General features: G+C 36.1%; 1 protein-coding gene across 1 annotated transcript; it reads right to left on the reverse strand.

Moving 5' to 3' along the window:
* Positions 1-13,614: 13,614 nt before the first annotated feature.
* Positions 13,615-15,983, reverse strand: LOC115924766 (formin-like protein 5). Its single transcript, XM_030987582.1, has 2 exons — positions 15,908-15,983; positions 13,615-14,403 (listed from the first exon to the last, which is right to left on the reverse strand). Exons 1-2 carry the CDS (start codon positions 15,979-15,981, stop codon positions 13,851-13,853), a joined length of 627 nt encoding a protein of 208 aa, XP_030843442.1. The 5' UTR covers positions 15,982-15,983; the 3' UTR covers positions 13,615-13,850.
* Positions 15,984-16,296: the final 313 nt, after the last annotated feature.

Here is a 16,296-nt window from a genome sequence, read left to right on the forward strand (position 1 = left end):
TAAGATGAGCAGACTGGTGAATTAGATTAGTTTGAATTAGATCTTATATAAATAAGAGAGTAATGCATTTCGACAAATGAAAGGTCGTATTCTCTATATACGTATGAGCTTTTTTAAATTGGCTAAATAGATAATGTCGCTGTGATGGAGTTCCTGATTTTTTCCCCATTTGTTTCAACAACAACAACATTAATTTTAATGTCATTTTTTTCTTCAAAATGTATGATTTTTTTCATTTTAGAAGCCCTACAGACTATATAAAATAATACGCTATCCATGATATATTCTGAGTAGTGCTCCGAGGGAGAAGGCACTTAAAGACAAGGAAAATATATAACATTTTTTAACAAGACAAACGGGAGAGTTGTCTTAGAATCCACTAACCAAATTGCCAATATGAGACTCGCATTGATTTAGTGATCTCATGAATTATTTCAAACACTTATCATTCCCTCATTGTTCGCCCGGTTTATTTTAAAACTTTCGCCTTTCTCTCTCTCTCTTATTTGTCTGCTTCCATACCAAGGAAGTTATTACAAGGGTTAGATTGCCCTTTAACATGGAGGACCCTGGGGCTTTTAATCTCTCATCTTTATCTCATTACAGCTGAATACATAGGCTAATTGTAATTAACTAACCACTTCAACCGAAGAACAAATAAGTAAACAGACAATTAGTATAACAATCAAACTGGATTACCTAAATATCGGAACGCAAGACACGTGGATCAGCTGCACATTTTAGACCAACCTTCTTATGCTACACAATTACGCGTCTGACTCACCTGACATATCTCGTATCAGGACAATAAGATACCCCTTGGACAAGTACTCCCCGGAAAATTACCCCTAAGGACAATTACCCCCGCAAAGTTACCCCTAAGGACAATCACTCCTGTGTGTGCTTGCGTGCGTGTGTGTGTGTGTGAGTGTGTGTGTATATATATATATTGGAGGGAGGGTGAGGGAGACTCGCATTTGATGTCTTGTCTTTTGGCTATCGTCTTTAATAGGGGGTAATTGTCCAAGGAGGGGGGGGGGGGGTATTGTCCCTATGGAAATTGGCCGGGGTGATTAGCTAGGGGGTAATTGTCCTAGAACCGAAATGTCAACGTCATTGTAATCCAGTTTGTTTCTGCTATTAGAACATGGATATATATGTCTTAAAATAAAATGAGTAAACGCGCCTTAAAAGTCAAAGTTTTGGGTAACCCTTTAAAAAATATTTGGAATTTGGAAGCATTCTCAATACCTTTCTATGCATGGCCCTTCTGGTTTGAGCACTTGGCGAAAGATTTGAATTTCAGGGGATCGAGCCTTGACCACACTAACGCTTTTATTAGCCAAAGCATTCATTTACATTTCACTTTATCAACCGTGATGAAGTCAATACCCTTTAAGATTGAATAGATGCACCGAGGCTATAAATATTAAAAATAGGGAAGCGATTTACAAAATGCTTAAAAACAAACATGATGGAATTCATGTTCCAATGCTTTATGCGAACGACCCGAAGAATACTGTCAATACCTGAGGCAAAAGTTTGTTTCTTTTGGAGGGAGAAGTAGTATCATGTTGGAAGGTAAATCTAACCGTATGAACTACGAAATTACATAATATCAGAAAGAATGACTCCCTTCCCCAAAATGAGTAAATTTAATCAACAAGCAGGTGACAAAAGAGACTGATATTAGATTTAATTTCTTAATCATTAAATAAGATATGTACACCTGTACATAATTATGTCATAAATTATACACTTGTATGCTCAATCACGTCGATCATACCCACGTGCATATTGCATGATTCTATAGATGCACGTGGCAGGGATGTTTCGAGTGTCTTATCTAAATTTGTTTGCCCACATAATCAATAGCCTATAAAGCAATAGATAAAAAGCATTATTAACCAAATCGCTTACCAAAACCAAACAGAAGTACACACCAGTCTCCTTAATCACTCATTAAACTTACCGCAGATAAAACGACATTGATTCTATTGTTATATCAAGACCAGGTTGCATTGGATAATCTTATTACTTGTTGAGAACACAAATATATATCTAGGCCGTTGAGCATACAGGATTTCCCATCATAGTATTCAAGGATAATCATTATGCATTAACTAATCATGATCTAGATTGCGCAAAGTCGAATCTCTCCGTCAGTTTCGACGAATTGTATTTAAGGATTGTGATTTCTGATTTATATAACGGCAACCATTCAATTCAAATGAATCACAATTGTCTTGTAGTTATCCTTTAATCGTGGTCTTTCGGTGTAATCGCTTTTCTTTTGCATCATTGCAAACATTGTTATAAACTTATCAATAAATGTCTACATACCTAATATTGTACTTACCAATTTAGAATTGAGTAGATCGTTTATCTAACACGTATTACACCATGCACGAAGAGCTGCAGTATCTGAAAAGGAATCCCGCAAATTTCGGTATTGCGCGCATTAAAGAGCAGCAAAAAACCAAGAACAAACGAAAAACAAACAAAGAATGCAATATTTATAGTGTAAATGAACGGCAACTACGTGCAGCAAATGTCCTACATTGTACGTTTATTTACTATTTGATATATTTTTACCAAACATTACAAATGATTAGTCTCATCGTTTAAGGGGTGGAGGAGAGATGTGTGTGGCTCGTGGAAAAGGAAACTATGGACACAGACATGAAATTTAATCATTGTTAAATGCATGAAGCGTGCTTGAATACTTAGCTCACAATCTAAAAAAACACACACATGCATAAATGCACATGACATGGAGAGAGAAAGAGAAAAATAGGAAAGAGAGAGAGCGAGAGATAGCGAGAGAGAAAGAGAGAGAGATAGCGAGAGAGGGTGAGAGAGAGAGAGAGAAAGAGAGAGAAAGAAAGAGAGAAAGAGGAAAGAGAGAGAGAGAGATGGAGAGAGGGAGAGAGAAGGGGGGGGGGTAGAGATAAAAAAAAAACTATAAAAAAAACGAGAACATCGAAATACAAATAAACTAAGACGAAGGTTCACCCAGTGTCTTGGCCTGCAATGTAGGGCGACACTCTCTCAGGGTCTCTCCACATGATAAGATACCAAGCTTGGAAAGAGGAGACTTGGGGGCAGACAGCCCCCCCCCCCTTCAATGACCATTTCTATATTAGCTATTTTATATTTTGGGGCAGGTAATACTTTTCAGTGGCAGTGTCGTGGTAAAGTGCTTCATTCACTTGACCATCAGTGTTCAGGGTTCAAATCCCAGCCCGGCATTAATAAGAAGGTGGTAAGAATTGCATGGCCCACAGATAGAACAGTACTAAAGCTTTTTGGGCTTCCCTAAAGATTTAGTTATAATAAATGAAATAATCTAAATCAAACAGTTCATTTATCAAGACAACACCATTTTTGTATAACGCACGTATATACGCAATCCGGTTTTAATAACATACATGTACAACAAAACAAATCAGTATTTACATCTAAACTAGGACTAAAACCTGGATTTACGGACTGAAAAAAAGACTTCCAGATAAAGGAACGCTGGGTTCAATTCCAAACAGATACAGCTAACAGTTTTATCAATATCATGGAGAATTTTGTTAGAAAGTCAGGTATACCCTGATGTATATGCCCGCGTTGCATCGCCAAGGCAACCCTGGTATCTCAACTATGCAGGGTTGACCTAGGATATTCATTGGCTGTAAGGCTACCCTGGGAGATGTTTGTTTTATCGTAGCGCCCCGAAGAATAGCCCATTTGGACAGTCCGTTATTATTGCATATCAGTAAAATATTCAGTGACGTCACACAAATTAAAAAGACATATTTTGTTTGGGGGAGGGGATGGGAGGTCGGACAGATGGACTGACCACTTTACGGGGTTTCATTTATTTTCAAAACGGAGCGGAAAATATCATGAAGACCCTTGCAAGGCTCGCATAGTCCTTTTTTGACGAAACAAAAACTAAATGCTCAGGACGAAGGCTTTGACAAGAGGTTAAATAGAGAGAAACAAAACAAACCAAGACAAGATGAAATAAGGTTTAAGATTTACACGTGAATACAATAAGAATAACAAAACTAAAACAAACAAAGTAAGCGTCGAGACAGTGTCTTATTTCGCGGTTATGATTTCAAAATGAAAACGTAAACACCCTTGGGTTAGTAATAAAAAATCGCACTTGAAAAATTGTAACATTATGATTAACCCTCAGCTCAGCAATAAGTTTGCAAAAAAAAAAAAATGTTTTCATTTGGGATTGCCATCTGTAGTTTTCGTCACATCTTATCACATTTTGCTGGGTTTTTGATCTGTTTTGTTCTGTTTTGGATTTTATTTTGTTTTTTACGTGCTCCACATACTTGTAGGTCAAGGTTACTTTTTGCTTGGATTACAACTTTGAAGTTGGTTATTGAAGTTGGTGCGTATCCAAAAAAAAGTTGCACCCGGATTTGGTAGCATCTAATTAACCTTGTATCATATGTTATTGTAAAGAAGAAATCAAACCGTGTCTGGTGATATCATTTTCATAATTGTGCTGCCAAGAATGACTGAACAGCAGGCTTTACAAAAATTATTGTCAAAATCCTCTTGTACCAAGTTTGGGCGGACGCAATGAATGTAGGTCAAATGCCATTATGTGTGTGTTATCTCATTCCAAAACAAAACCATTGCCCCTGTATATACATTAACTATTAGGCAGTTGAATTATTAGTCATTTTTATTATTATTAATATAATTATCGTTGTTGTTATTATAAATATTATTTTCATTATTATTAGTAGTAGTAGGAGATTAATTATTGTCATTATTCTTATTGCTGTTGTTGATGTAATACCATCTTTTTTATTCTTATTGTCATTTATTTTTATCTATCTATTTATTATTTGTTGTAGGGTATTTTTTAATCATAACACACTCTGGTTCATAATTTCGTCAGCCCATTGTTTGCTCTTCTTCCAATACTTTTTATTTCTATTGTAATGTACACTTGCATACTTAATGGTGATCTATAATACTTCGTTGTAAATATTATATGTTATACAATGTTTTCCATTTGTTTATGTACCAATGAAAGACCATTTCTGTCACAATAACAGCTGTATCGATAAATTAAATACAATTCAGTGACATTGTTTCACAGTTGGTTCATATCGTCGTTTTTTATCGTTTTTATTGTTTTGTTATGTTTTGTATTTTGAAGAGGAATTGAGTTGATGAATTCTAGCCTTTGTCTGTATCGAATGAACCTGTTTTCTATCGCTCATTTACTTCAGTTACAATGTAACGGCTCCCATCAGTGCTAACCCCGGAACAATGGGCATGTATGATCTTTAAAACAACAGATAACAGTTAAGTAGCCAGGTGGATGAAAGTGTTGTGACCTTGCCTCAGTCAACTATTGACTGTAAACATGCCCCCTCTTTGTATTTTTAATTGCCATCATTATTTGGTCATGAACAGTGATACCCTTTTCAGCACTCTAAAATAAACAAACAGACCAGTAAATAAATAGTTATGAAAGTGATATATAGTCTTTGAATGATTCATCAGTCAACCTTGCTTTTTCTATTCATCTTGTTGTTGGGGGGGGGGTACCAACTTTTGCATTCCATATTGGTACTTATGAAATGTGGTGAATAAAAACTGTAACCCCTTCTCTCTCTGCATTTTATATGAAATAGAAATGGTATTGCTTTTTGATCACCTCAAAAATATGTTTTCAGATTAAAAAAAAGATCTTACAAGTTCATTACGTGAAAAAGACACTTTAAACTAAAAACTCAGATACAATCCCAGGATATATCCAAATTGTTGACCGCCGCTGCATTCACATATCTGCACAGGTGTTCCTGCATATAGTCTGGAATCTTGCCAAATTTTCTCACCATAATGCATTGCTCAAAAGGTCTACAGTGAAAATATTTCACATTACATATTTCATAGCCAGACCAGTCAAATGCGATTAAGAGAGTATACATATCACATTTCATGTGTTTCGCTCGCAGACGTATCTTAAAGACATAGTTGAGGTCTGGTCTTGCGATTGCATCTTGAATATGATGGAGGTACCTGTCAGCGAGTTATCTTGTCAAGAATGCTCATGTAGTACACATGAATGACTGTGGATTGGGAGGTTCGAAAATATCAAAAACGATATCAAATCAACTCAATCTTTCAGGACCTTGGTGTGGGGCTGGGATTGGAACCTACAACACTTGGGTTGAGTGTCAAGTGAATGGACCACTAAACCACGACATCCTTTCAATGTAAAGTTCGTTCTATGATATGTCTCCACTCTCCAATGAAATTATAAACTAGGCCTTTACTGGAAATTTCAGAAAATGTATTGTCCAATCTTACCAAATCCAATCTTGTTCTTTAAGAGGCTATGGCATTTTTCGAAGTCTAGATCGACAGTCCCAATGGAATAGTAGTCACGTGTATCGGTGGCACGTGTTTCTAAAATGCCAAGTTCAGGACCCACTGGTCAAAACACACCTACATCTCAAGCAGGGGAGGATCAAGGAGTGTGTAAAGTTTGGGGGGGGGGGGGGGGGTGGGAGGGGGTTCATCACAAGTTTGACAAATGGAATTATTGAATGCACATTGGGTTTCATGGGGGGGGGGGGGGGGTGTGGCGCGGGTCGGTTCCCCCTTCCGTGATCTAAAGTGTCTGGTTTAGAAATGAAATTCTACAACGAAAATGGAATAATACTTGCGTGTATAACACGCCATCTTCTATTTGTTTCTAATTTCTTTGTCAATCTGCCCACCTGCCTCTCTCAGTAACTTTATCCAAGAAGATTTATTATGTTTTCTTTTGGTAGACTAAACAGTTTCAAACTAAACCGCTCTCGACTAATACACGAATATAGTTATATTACATAGCTCAATATTTACCCAATGGGGGTAACCCATTTTGTCCCAGCCTTTTCACCCGTTTATCTTTCAGGGCTCCGTACTTGCACAAAACTTACCATTGATGGTAATAACTACCATGGTAACCTTGATTTTGATTGGCTGTTGAGCACTGTTACCATGGTAGTCGCCATTGGTAGCAAAGTTACCATCAATGGTAAGTTTTATGCAACGGGGCCCAGATCTTAAAGCGTATCAGCCATAGTTTACAGGAGGGATTAGACTGCCCTGCAAGGTCACTGGACAGGTGGTTATCTCATCAACTCAGCTCTCAGTTAACATAAGAAAAAGAGGATCATGGGGGACCAATGGTCACCGATTAGGCATGGTTTGTTATATAGAGGGCGCAAGTAGCTACAAGTAGTGCAGTGGGCCTTTAAAGAAAGCTTTAAAGAAAAGTACAGGTAGAATAAATATTCATTGTAGCTTTTAATTTAATCTTAAAATACCGTTTAATTCGTGGTAAACGAACGAAAATAATCCACAAAATTATATTGAAGTGGACCCTGGGAATCACAGCAATCATTCCAGACATCTTTTAAGAGGGGTTTATAGAACACAATGAGTAGAGGTCTGTCTCGTTTAACTTCGTGGTATGGCGTTTGATTAATAGCTTACATTGCATTCATCGAATTACACACGCGTCTTCAATGAATAGTGTTCTTAAATTAGATGAAGTCGTTGAACGCTAAATTCAAATTAGCTCGTTAATTCGCCGGGTGATCAAGGCTCTCTCAATAATATATTTCTTTTTCTTTCATTATCTCTCATTACACAACTCAATAGACCATACTTAGAAAAATGTGATGAGACCGCTTTTAAATTTCTCACTATGACCTGCTTTTACCTAGCCATCAGTCATTCATAATTCATGACGCAAGTTACTTCTATCCATCAATAGTATCTTTAGTTCAATGACATCATAGTCTATAGATTATTTTTAATGAAACAATACCACGAATAGCTTTAAAAAGTATGTGTTGAAATATATAGAGATATGTGCATGTTAGAGTATTCATAAGAATACAAAAGGGGGAGGGGTTCATTGTGCACCCCAATGTCCAATATTCAGGCTAAAAGTCATATGCGGGCAGCGAGGTGGTAAATTTTTCCCCCTTAAAATCGCACCTTTTAATAGAATTTTAAGACAAATGGCATAAAATGGCCCTAAAAATGCAATGCGTAATGGAGGTCACCAAACAACAGAATTAAAGCGTCGAAACGCTCGCTCGCGACATTTACACTAGACAATGATTAATGGGACACAAGCCGTCACCCCTCTTAGAATTATTGTGCTCGTCTGATCAATGGCTGCAAGAAAACGTGAATTGGTCTGGGCCGCGTCTTATAAAGAGTTGCGATTGTTTGAAATTAATGGTGATATCAATCACAACTTTACAATCTCCGATAGATAATCTCCAATAAATGTGCATGTGATTGGAGGACTCCATTGGAGGATTGGAGGGTGATCAATCTGGATTAGTTTAAAACCTATATAACACAGGTCCTAGTTGTCATTGATCCTAATCTATCACGACTGAAGTTTGATATTCATATTGAGAATCATCCAACAAGTATCAAGTACATACTTATGCAGAGTGGTGGAATATGGACCTGTTATAATATTACATACTAAGCTACAGAAGGAACCTCAACCTGGGCTAACTGTGAGTCAACATGTTGATTGAAAATGTGTGTTACACTCGTCGGCACTCAACCCATTGCTTACGAGAACCCGCTGGTCCCTGTGTTAAACTTATGAGTAGGGGTGAATTCAGAAGTCAAGGGGTTAATAGAGCTTTAAAGGTACTATGTCCCATTTGCAGGCCAAAAAAATGAAAAAGTTAAATTCCAACTGCATTTGAAAGATAATACTAATTTAGAACTTCCCTAAAAAAGGTAGGGCTTGAAAATGGCTATGAGTGGGAAAATAACGACTGTTAGTTGTCACATAGACTTTAGGGCTATAGAGCCCAAAAGTAATAGTCTTGATTTTCAGACAATTGTACCGAATGGTCATACGTTTTATGCTGCGCAAAGATTCAATCAGTTTAATCTAGGCCATCACAAGAAGTGGGTTATTGATGTAGACAAATGCTCATGTACCCTTTACAACTCTTTTCATGTATGTTATTACCAAAGAAGAATAAAAGCCAGTCAGTCACTCAATAGTGTCTGCCAGTGAAGTCTAGCAAATAAACGGGTTCCCTTGTATAATTTGAATATGAGGACACTGCTAACGTTTAAATTTCACAGATAGGACATACATGACATATTTATAATTCCTGTAAAGTTCTACAGAATTTGGGGTTGGCTGCAAAAGGGACATAGTACCTTTAAGGTAGAACATCAGCACGAGAATATACCTGACGATGGCTTATGCTTAAAGCAAAGAAGAAGATTGTTGGAGTCTGTAGAAAGTACAGATGTATGTGATACCAGGTAGTGTCAATATACCGGTTTACTAACATATTAAAATTTAAGGATGTTTCTTTCCTGGGTATCTAGTGACGAGATTTACATTAATTAATAAACTACAATACTTGTAATCCAGTCTGCATACCTTACGTGCTGCTATTTCGGGAAAGCCTTGGGCAAGTTTTCAGATTATCAAGAACAACCTTAGTTAAAAAAGTATGCATCAATTTGAATAATTATGTTAGTTTAAAGACTTTAGTGGTCTATTCATATAAAAAGTAACGTATGATTGTTAGCGAAGTCGAAAACGCCCTCCATTTAAACACTTCCTAGCTCATTTTCCATAAGAGAATTGATCCATTTTGTCTATTAGTGTAAGATTATACAAAGTTTGATCGATTCGGATCACCCACATTTCCTAATACGAAAACGGTGCTCTGAATGCAATGATCAAGTCCTATCTTGCGCATTTTATAAAAGCAAAATATTAGGCAAACACCAAAAAAAAGAACAGGTTTATTAACGGTAGAGAGTAAAGAAACATTCACCTACCTGCTTACATATGAGATAACGTATGATTCCTCTCCGCAAAATGTGATTAATCCGAATATAAATCCTGAGGTTTAGCGAAATAAAAAGTTCCTAAAGGTATCGTCAAACAAGTAATACCATATATGATATGAATTGTTTCTTATTTGTGTACTGTATTATGTTACTATGCTAGTTTGCTACGCGTTAAGAAAGTGTTTAAGGTGCGCGTGACGTAACAATGCCCTTACCACCGTCACTGGTCCGAATGCAGAAAACTTGCATTTGATTTGACCCTCGCATTTTATGGTATCATCAGCTATTTAGAAGATGGAAGAAATGGGTTTTTGCCTATTTAAAAAAAAAAAAAAACTCAATATTCTATAGCTATAACTATTAGAATGATGTTTCATCCTTCCTAGCTATAGTATGGAAAATATATACGGTCATATATAAAATAACGTCAAGTCGATCTGAAATACGAATTTCATTGCGTTGTATACGGTATGGAAAATGCACAATGGTATAGACATTACCAGGTGAAGATGAGTAATTTAAACATAATTCATGCCCACATATCCATCCACATAAATATTCTTTAAAAATTCATAAAGTTAAAGGCAGTCATTTTAATTCAAGTAATTATCTCCGGTAAGAGAGAATTTTGTAAAATTTTGTGAATCTCGTACCCCTTTAAGGAAGTTCATTTGTTGGCTTGTTATATTGTCATATTCTTTTTCATGTGAATTCAATCAAATGGATTGTAAAATTGAAAATGATTTGTAATACATAATATTCTTTTTCATGTGATGTTAATTGTGAATATGCATATATATATGTTTAAATAAATAAACATCGGCTGGGGAAATGGCCTTGTCTATCTGTAGGACAGCGCTCAAACCCCCAGGATTTTCAAGGATTTAAATGACTGGGCTATTATGATTCCCGGATCGTCGTTTGGATTGGACTTATGGTATTGAGTATTATTATCACAACTCTCTACATTACAAATAATGCAACCATATACATTTTAAGTATGGTAATAGCGGGGTCAGTGACATGTGAACTAATTCATTAATCTATTTCAGTTAATATTTATTTTTGGTTATCACTAAATAGGAGATCATTATTAATTTCAACTTATGAATTTAAATAGAATGTTTGAAGTACCGTTTTCATTGGTTTTGATGACGTTTTCTTTATATTTACTGTCATATTGCCCTCTCCCTTTTCAAAAAGCCAAAATGTCACGTTTAAAAGTTACATTGAGCGATACTGAGATTGGTGCAGAATAGGTACATAAATAAGGAAAGAGAGTGAGATGGAGAAATAGAACGAAAGACAGAGAAAGAAAAAAAAGAGCGAGGGAGATGGGTGAGACCATAGGGTGAGAGAGTTAAGCCTCGTTCAGATTATGACGTGGCAAAACCGAGGTTGATTTTTTTAAAAACTTAAATTGAACTGCACTTGTCATTATTTTGTGTATATTATAAAGCAGAGCTCACTGAATGCGCGCACGACCTTTATTCAGCGGAGCTGCCTTTTATTTACATGTTTTAAAATAAACCGCAGTGGCTTTTTCGCGGCAGTTAATTATCTCGCCATATCTCAACAAGCCGGAGAATGTCGGAATAAAGCTATACCCATGTAATCTATTTAATTTATAAAAAAAAAAAACTTTTCCTAACCCAATTCGAAAGTGAACAAGAATAAGTTGCTTTCATTTTAGTCATACAGATGCAAACATTCATCCTCTTTACTTTGGGGTCCACTGGACCTAGGTTTTGGAATTCCCTTGAAACAAGAATAGCGCAATCGGTCAGTACTTATGTATTAAAGCGCAAACTGAAGTTACTTTATTTGAGTCGATATCGTCTAGATTTATATTTGTGATCAATATTTAAGAAAATTATTTACTATATAGGTCAGCATAATTCTACTCCCGTTTCTCTCATCTGTTCATCTGTCCGTCTTGTTTCGTTTTTGTCTGTATTTCAGTCCTGTTGCTCATAGTATTTTCCTGTTTCTCTTATTTATAGCCATCATTTAGTAATTAGTAGATTTTAGTATACTTATTTATGTTTATATTTTCTCAGTTGTTTAGTTAGTTTAGTTTGTCAGCATTTAAATGTATGCATTATTCCTATCTGACGAATTTGTTCTTTTAGAACATACTCATAAGCTACTCGTGAAGGACCTTAAATCCACAAGCCTTGCTTTCAACCAAGGTCACCCCATCTTTCTATTGTAACGTCATATTAATGTTAAGTTGTTATATTCATGTCATATTTGTAAATTGTGTTATGAAAGAAAGATAAATAAAACTTGAACTTGAACTAAATTAAGCCTGATCAGGGAGTTGTTACCCTGCATCAAATTCATTCCCTAGCTGGGTCATGTTAGAACACATGATGGCGCCATTCCACGGTTTTCAGCTGAGCCATTAATTCTATTATTGGCTACCTAGGGCTCAGTCGGTCACAACATGGCTCAGATAAATTTCTTTGGCTTTGAGTTTGGGTCAGGTCCGATTTTATTACCAAATCATTAACATGTGTACATTCATTTACTTAGTATAGTCATTTAAATAATCATACATATTATCTGTTAACTGGAACTAACATATAGCAACATGCTAATTGAGGTTAGAGGTAATGATGAGTTCACATAGGCTGACGCCCTCGCCGATTGTCCGTCGCCAAAACGCGATTAGTATACTAATTTAGAATAACTTCGTGCAGAATAAATAAAATAAGTAAGGCGAATAGAAGCAATGAAATGGACATGGCTGATATAATGGTCGAGATTCCCACAAAATGTAGGCATGTTTTCAGTGGGTGTTTGTGTGGGTGTCTGTGCACGTGTGTGTGTGGTATATGTAAGTAAGTTTTTTTTTTTTTTTTTTTTTTTTTTTGGTTTTCGTCTCTTAAATGTCTTTTTATGTTCATGCCTTCTTCATGCATGCATGTTTCATGCTTTATTTGATGTAAGTAGTAAAAGTTCATGTGTATTATTTAGATGTGAATGTAAAATCATATTCTGTATAATAATATTAACATGCAGATTATTTTATGTATTGATTTTGTTAGTGTTTGTGAAAAGCAATGGAGAAAATAAAATATCATTAAAAAAAAAAAAAATACTTGCCAGGAAGCCCGACGCATATCGGATAGGCTAGGTTAGTAAATTAGAGTAAATGTTTTATATCACATTGGATGCAATCACAACATTTGTATAAAGTTCTACAGAATTTGATGTCGGCTGCAAATGGGACATAGTACCTTTAAAACCCCTATTCATCAGGTAAAGTTAAGGAAAATACAGCGTCGTTCTTTTGATTTACTAGATCACTAAAACCGCTGAAAAGAAGATAGAAATTACACAATGAAGAGACAATTATCATTTATTCACTGATAGTATAAATATATGATATAGACATTATATTATAGATATAATATGTATACAGGCATATTTATCATAAATATATATATATATATAAAAATGCAGAAATGAAATACACTCCCCTGCCAGTGTGTACATAAACATAGGGAAAAGAACTATAAAACATGGAATGTTGCTACATCCCGTTTACCGACGATTACTTGGTAGGCCTAGTCTGCTTTCAATAAAGGAAACTGGGTAAAAATAAAAATGTACCCACTACATTTAAGACAAAATTAGAAGAAGAAATGAATTGATTTTGTGGACTAATCAGTAAGTAAGCTTAGTTTTACATGAATTTTAATTATGAGCATACTACCATAATCTATACGAATGGAAAAAATCAACAGAAATTGAACATAATGGTTACGAATTATTGATAACAAAACTACTTTTCTATACATTATTACAGATTCAGGAAGGCATAACTCGTGGCTCCTCTTACGTAGAATGTTGTGCTCAAATACAAGTCATCGGTAAGTGTTTCTGATTGGTTGAATGTTCCGTCGCTATATTTGCAAGTGTTTAATCAGAGCTTGTTGAGAAATAGGATGTTGCCTTCAGGGAGGAAAAGGAGGAGGCCATGAGGAAAATGAATATCTCCACACGCCACTATTTCCTGCATTTGAATTATTTCGAGAGTGGGTGTGTTGTCGTCGAAGAGGTGCATCGGTTGGTGGTGGTGGGGGTGCAACTGTAGGCGGAGGGGGTACAAAAAAGGGTATGAGAGGGGGTTCAATTATTGGTGGCGGAAGGGGTGGAGACTGTGATGATGAGCTATCAAAATATATCCATTCACCTGCTGCATTCGAATTGTTCGTCGAAGGTGGTAGTGGTGGTGGTGGTGGGGGTGGTGGTACACCGGCCGGTAGTGGTGGTGGTGATGCACCGGGTGGTGGTGGTGCATCGGGTGGTGGTGGTGGTGGTGCATCGGCTGGTGGTGGTGGTGGTGGTGCATCAGGTAGTGATGACACGGCTTCAGACTCATAATCTTCCTCTTGGATCACCTCGGCTACCACCGTCTCCTTTGGCTTTGCTCCTTTAGACTTCTTCACTTTGGCCTTCTTGACTTTAGCTTTCCCTCCACTTGCTTTGCCTTTGGTCCCAGATCGTCTGATTGTATTGAAATGCATTTCGAAAGTGATGTTGTATACAGAAATATATTGAATACGACCGCAAAGACCTTTCACGAAACGAAGTCACGCATGGGATCTACATTCTTACAAACTGCAAGCTTCTCAGTAGACCCGTTCATATTCAGTTTCCCACACAGTTAAAAATTTAGTGAACATGTTGTTTAAAAGTTTAAACAACTGTTGATTAACGGGTGACCTGATCTAAGAGTTGTTTAAAATGTTAAGCAACTCGAGTTGTTTAAAGTTTAAACACTTAGTTGATCAACATTTTGAACAACTTGTTTAAAATCACAATTTAAACAACTGGTGTTGTTTAAAGACGGTTGTTTAAAACGGAGCTGTTGTTCAGTGGGGGTTGTTTACACCAACTGGGTTGTTTAAAGAAAGTTGTTTAAAAAGGAGCTGTTGTTCAGTGGGGGTTGTTTACACCAACTGGGTTGTTTAAAGAAAGTTGTTTAAAAAGGAGCTGTTGTTCAGTGGGGGTTGTTTACACCAACTGGGTTGTTTAAAGAAAGTTGTTTAAAAAGGAGCTGTTGTTAAATAATAATAATAATATTGGATTCTTATATAGCGCACGTATCGACCTTGCAAGGTCCTCAAGGCGCTCCAACATTACCCGGCTATGCTAGGCTGCCATAGGACATTAGTTCCGCGGCGGGACTCGAACCGTGGACCTTGTGATCGACAGTCCGGCGACGTTTCCACTCATCCACGACACGTCTACAGCTTGGTTGGCCATGATTTGAAACAAATCTTTTAGCCAACGCGCACTTTACTGGCACGTGACACATGACGTCATATGTAAACAACACTGTCTAAAAGCTCTCGTATAGTAAATAAAGCAGTCATTAAATTTTAAACAGCGAATGTTTAACAAAATTACTTTCGTTTCGAGCAACATTGTTTACAATTTGTTCAACTGTTGTTTAAGATAGTGTACAACTGTAAGTGAACATCACTTTTTTAAGCAGCGTTTTTACTGTGCATTACTTTGCTGTTCTAGATCTCAATCTGGTTTTTTTTCCTTCTGAAATCAATATAAATATAGTCTAGGTCTTAAACTTGAATAATTTGCGGCATAATATAAGCTTTAAAACAACAAAAATCAAAGCAATTTCACTCGCCTTATTTATAATTTTTTCAAATGTGCGAATATAACTATGACGTGTTACGTAATACGAACATGATTTCTACATGATTTCTGCATTGAAGTTGCCCCAGTCTTGATTTTCGACAGAAGTTGCGATGATGTTATTGACTGCTTTAGTTTCCCAAGGAGGGGGGGGGGGGGGGGGTGGAAGGGGGTACCCGGACCTGCCAATGATGATAAAACATACAAATTATCTCGAGATCTGTTTGATTTAGGTTTTCGTCTATCGCAAGAAATTGATAAAAGCTATTAACTACGTATGTCGTATTACGTTCAAGTGTTAATTTTCGTTAGTTTGGATGTAAGAAAGTAGAATAAATTAGAGAGATACCTCTGGAATACGACGACGACAATGATCACAATGAGGGCAACCAGAGGTATAGTTGCAGGAATGATCATCTGCATCGCGGAACCTGTTAAGAAGATAAAATACATGCAATTTAGAGCAGAGTCAAATAGATAAAATATCAGTAATGGTTGACATTAAATATTGATTTAATAAATAATATTAATAATACTAACATAAATAAACTAATAACTTACAAAATGTTCAAATTATTTCGTTTCATTTCCTTATTTGATTTATTTTCATTTCCCTAAAAATACAAATTTTATGATCATAAATATTATGCAGAATCGTACAAACAGTATTATATTTGAAAAAAAAAAAAATTATTACAAAAATGACTACATTATTTCGAAAAAGAAAAAGTAAAATGA

Source organism: Strongylocentrotus purpuratus, unplaced genomic scaffold (assembly GCF_000002235.5).
Source record: "Strongylocentrotus purpuratus isolate Spur 01 unplaced genomic scaffold, Spur_5.0 spur5_scaffold_16, whole genome shotgun sequence".
Lineage (NCBI taxonomy): Eukaryota > Metazoa > Echinodermata > Echinoidea > Camarodonta > Strongylocentrotidae > Strongylocentrotus > Strongylocentrotus purpuratus.